Source organism: Plectropomus leopardus, unplaced genomic scaffold, assembly GCF_008729295.1.
Source record: "Plectropomus leopardus isolate mb unplaced genomic scaffold, YSFRI_Pleo_2.0 unplaced_scaffold13279, whole genome shotgun sequence".
NCBI classification, from domain to species: Eukaryota; Metazoa; Chordata; class Actinopteri; order Perciformes; family Serranidae; genus Plectropomus; species Plectropomus leopardus.
In genome coordinates, this window is record NW_024614146.1 from 1 (window position 1) to 3,541 (window position 3,541).

The 3,541-nt window shown below is 39.8% G+C and overlaps 1 protein-coding gene across 1 annotated transcript; it reads right to left on the reverse strand.

The window, feature by feature from the left end:
- Positions 1–288: 288 nt before the first annotated feature.
- LOC121963924 (golgin subfamily A member 6-like protein 22) lies at positions 289–3,494 on the reverse strand (the record flags this gene model as incomplete). The annotated part of the gene is made up of 3 exons (XM_042514159.1): positions 289–403; positions 508–864; positions 3,379–3,494. Coding segments are annotated over 3 exons (588 nt in total), but the record flags the coding sequence as incomplete, so codon positions are not given.
- Positions 3,495–3,541: the final 47 nt, after the last annotated feature.

Consider the following 3,541-nt stretch of genomic DNA (forward strand, 5'->3'; position numbering starts at 1 on the left):
GCCATGTCTTGTTAAGTTGCTAGTTGCCTTTTCCCTTGTTTTTGAAAGACATGAAACCAATTTGCTCCGGTTTCAGAGGGTTACTATATTAGTCTTTGACAACAACATTAGTTAGTGTGATCAATTCATTGTCGGTTTTGGTCTTTTTTGGGGCTTTTTATTGACAATAACAAAAATAAAAAATATCACTAGAAAAATCCTTTATCAGAAGAGCAGTACCACAACTTACCAAGTGAGCCTCAGAGTGTGTGTGTGTGTGTGTCTGTGTGTGTGTGTGTGCTCCCTCACCACCAATCGTTTGATGAGCTGGTCTCTCTCAGTCAGTCTCTCCTGAAGTCTCCCCAGCTGCAGGTCGTCACACCGCGGCTCCCTCCTCCTGCACCGTTCCTCCCGCTCGCGCAGTCTGCAGTTAAATCATATACACAAACACACACTTTTCTCACATACCCGCCCTTCATTTCAAACTTTGCGTTCTTCTGCACCTCCACGCATGTGTCCTCTACTCACTCGTTCTCCAAGGCCACGATGCGAGCCTGCAGGTGCGTCTGGGCGCTGCTGTACTCCGACACCAAACTCTGCATCTCCTTCTTGTGCTTCCTCCGGATCTCCTCCACCTCCTCTCTCCTCTTGTCCTCCTCTCGCTCCTTCTTCTTCTCCTCGTCCATCTCTTCCTCTTTGACATCTTCCTCCTTTTTCTCCTCCCAGTGTTTCTGCGACTCCTCCAGTTTCTCCATCTCTATCCGCAGTTTCTCCACTTCCTCCTTCAGACGTTGTGCTTCTTCTTCCAGCTGGGCGTCTCTCTTCTTCCGTATATCAACGCTTTCCTCCTCTTTCTCCTCGGCTTCGGGATTCTCCTGCACTGACCTGATAAGGGACGGCAGATACAAGAGGGGGACGGAGATAATGGGAGAAATAATGGAAAGGAATCGTGGAAAAGGGACGTTTATAACAATAAAACAATTATGATAAAGGAGGATCTTGAAAATGGCTGAATCATCACTGATGAAAATACTGCTGCTAATTTGACCCACTTTTTACTCTACTTTGTATAATTTCTGTTAGAGTTTTCATATAGTCCGGAACACAAAAGAAGTATGTACATGTGCAATACATAACAATACTAATTTTAACCTGGATATGTACAACCTTTTAGATATATTTTTTATCATATTGTATAAACCACAGTTTCTTTAGTGGGATTTTTTTCTTAATCTTTTGTCATTACATTAACGTATAATCATCAGGGATAACGATACAAAACTGCTGAAATTAAAATGCCAAATTTAGCCAGTTCAGACAGTTATTAAAAGCTTGTGTTTTCTGCTTTTAAAGGACTGTTCTGCTTTGTAAAATCTGATCTTGATCTTACTTAAAATAATCTTGGAAATGGATGGCCTTGAAAAAGGAAAGTAAATATAAAATTCAAATTGTCAAGTTATCTTAAAATGTATCTGTATCTATTTAATTGTGTGAAGTTGTTGGAACTTAAAAATGACAAGTGAAATGACCTAGTTCTTTCTAAGTGTTAGAAACTTAATTAGGAGATCTGCTAGTTCTGTTCTGTTGACATGTTTAGGAAAATAAAATATGACTGACTAGTTTGTAACCGGCAGAATGCAGATATACAGCACAGTAAACTTGCTTTACTGAAGTTGCAAAAACTAAGAAAGATTGATTTCATTAAACTTGTCATTTTAAGTTGCAGCAGCTTCACTATTAGATGTGAAGTAAACATGAATTAAGACTTAGGTATATTTTGACTAGTTATATTGACTTACATTTTCAAGGCGATCTGTTTCCTAGATTTCTTTAACTAAAATCAACTCCTCAGATTTTACGATGTAGGTGTACACGATGTAGGAAAATTGAAAACTACATGACAAGATCAATTCCTCTCTCGTGCTGGTGTGCTAAATATGAAGCTTGAGCCATAAACAGTTAGCTTAGCTTGTCATAAATAAGCCTACTGTAAGCAAGTGGAAACAGCTAGCCTATTTATGCTACTTAGCTCAAAGTTCAAAAATACACTCACTAGCACTTCGAAAGCTCTAATTAACACATTATATTCACTGGGGTAATGTACCAAGCCCTGCCATCATGTGTTAATTTGTAAACTTAAGTGGTGTTAGTGAGTATATCCTGTTACATTTGGACAGAGCCAGCTGTTTCCCACTGTTTCCAGTTTGTATGCTAAGCTAAGCTAACTGGATGCTGGCTGTTATTTTATATTGCCATACAGACATGAGAGGGGTTTTACTGATCCTCTCATCAAGCTATTGGCAAAGCTCCTGCTTTCAGTTCTGATTAATGAATTAAGATTTATTAGCAACTATTTTGGTAATCAGTTAATAATTTCAACCATTGACCATTTCCAGATTCTGAAATTGAGGAGGATTTCATGCTTTTATTTGTCATTTATTACTGAATACCTTAATACCTGCTGATTGGACAACACTGGGTCATATGTTTCTATGGTCCTGTCTCTTGATATGAAATAACATTTTAGGGGATGGCTAAGGGCTAACTTTGCATTTCAAATTGCAAAACATGGAAGAAATATGGACTTTTCAAATGCAGTTTGGGTGGTAAAAATCTGATCAGCCACAGTGAAGATAAAATAAATTCAAGAGCACAGTCTTCCCCGCAAATTTGATGACATCAGTAGATATAAGCTGTGGGTGGATGATTTCAGCATGTTTACCTGCAGGGAAACATACACTGAACACTTGACCCATGACAAAAACATTGCAGAGAACATCAAATCCTTTGAAAGGTTTTAAAGGAACTCTGAGTGAAATTGAGAGCTATTAAGTTGTTTGGACTTATTCTCAACATGGAGGTGGCTGAGCCGGCGGACAGCAGCTAACAGTGCTTACTCCATAAAAAGCGTAAAACAACAGTAACTGTGTTAACAGAGGTAACAGTGTTAATCAGATGGGAAGAAGAGGGTGGTGGGTGCTACACTTCTGCAAGGATGCCGTCCTGATATCAGTGTCCCCAGTGCCCCCAGTGGGATACACACGTACACTGACATGCACATGCTCAGATCACAACACACAGAGAAGCAGCATGACTTCACAACTCCACTCTATCTTCACAGAGCAAATAGCGGTTTGTTGCTATATTAATGTGCTGAATATGGCATACACAAGAGGATACTGAGCTGGGGAACTTAGGACACTGCAGGCATATATTCTCCTGATGAAACAGGATCAATTTAAATACATCTTTCTGGTTTTAGGGAAACTGTGGTGGTTTTTCACTACAGTCTGACATTTAATTGAGAAAAAAAATACGCAGATTAACAAAAATAATTGTCAGTTGCTGCTCTGAATGATATCATTAATGCTGAGACAAGTCGACCACTTCTTTCCTCACCTCTCCTTTAACTGCTTCTTCAGTGCTGCGTTTTCTCTCTGCAGCTCCAACATGGCACAGCGACTCTCATCCAGCTGCCGCTCAAACACCTGGTACTGGTTCTGCTGCTTCAGATCCTTCACACACACACACACACACACACACACACACACACACACACACA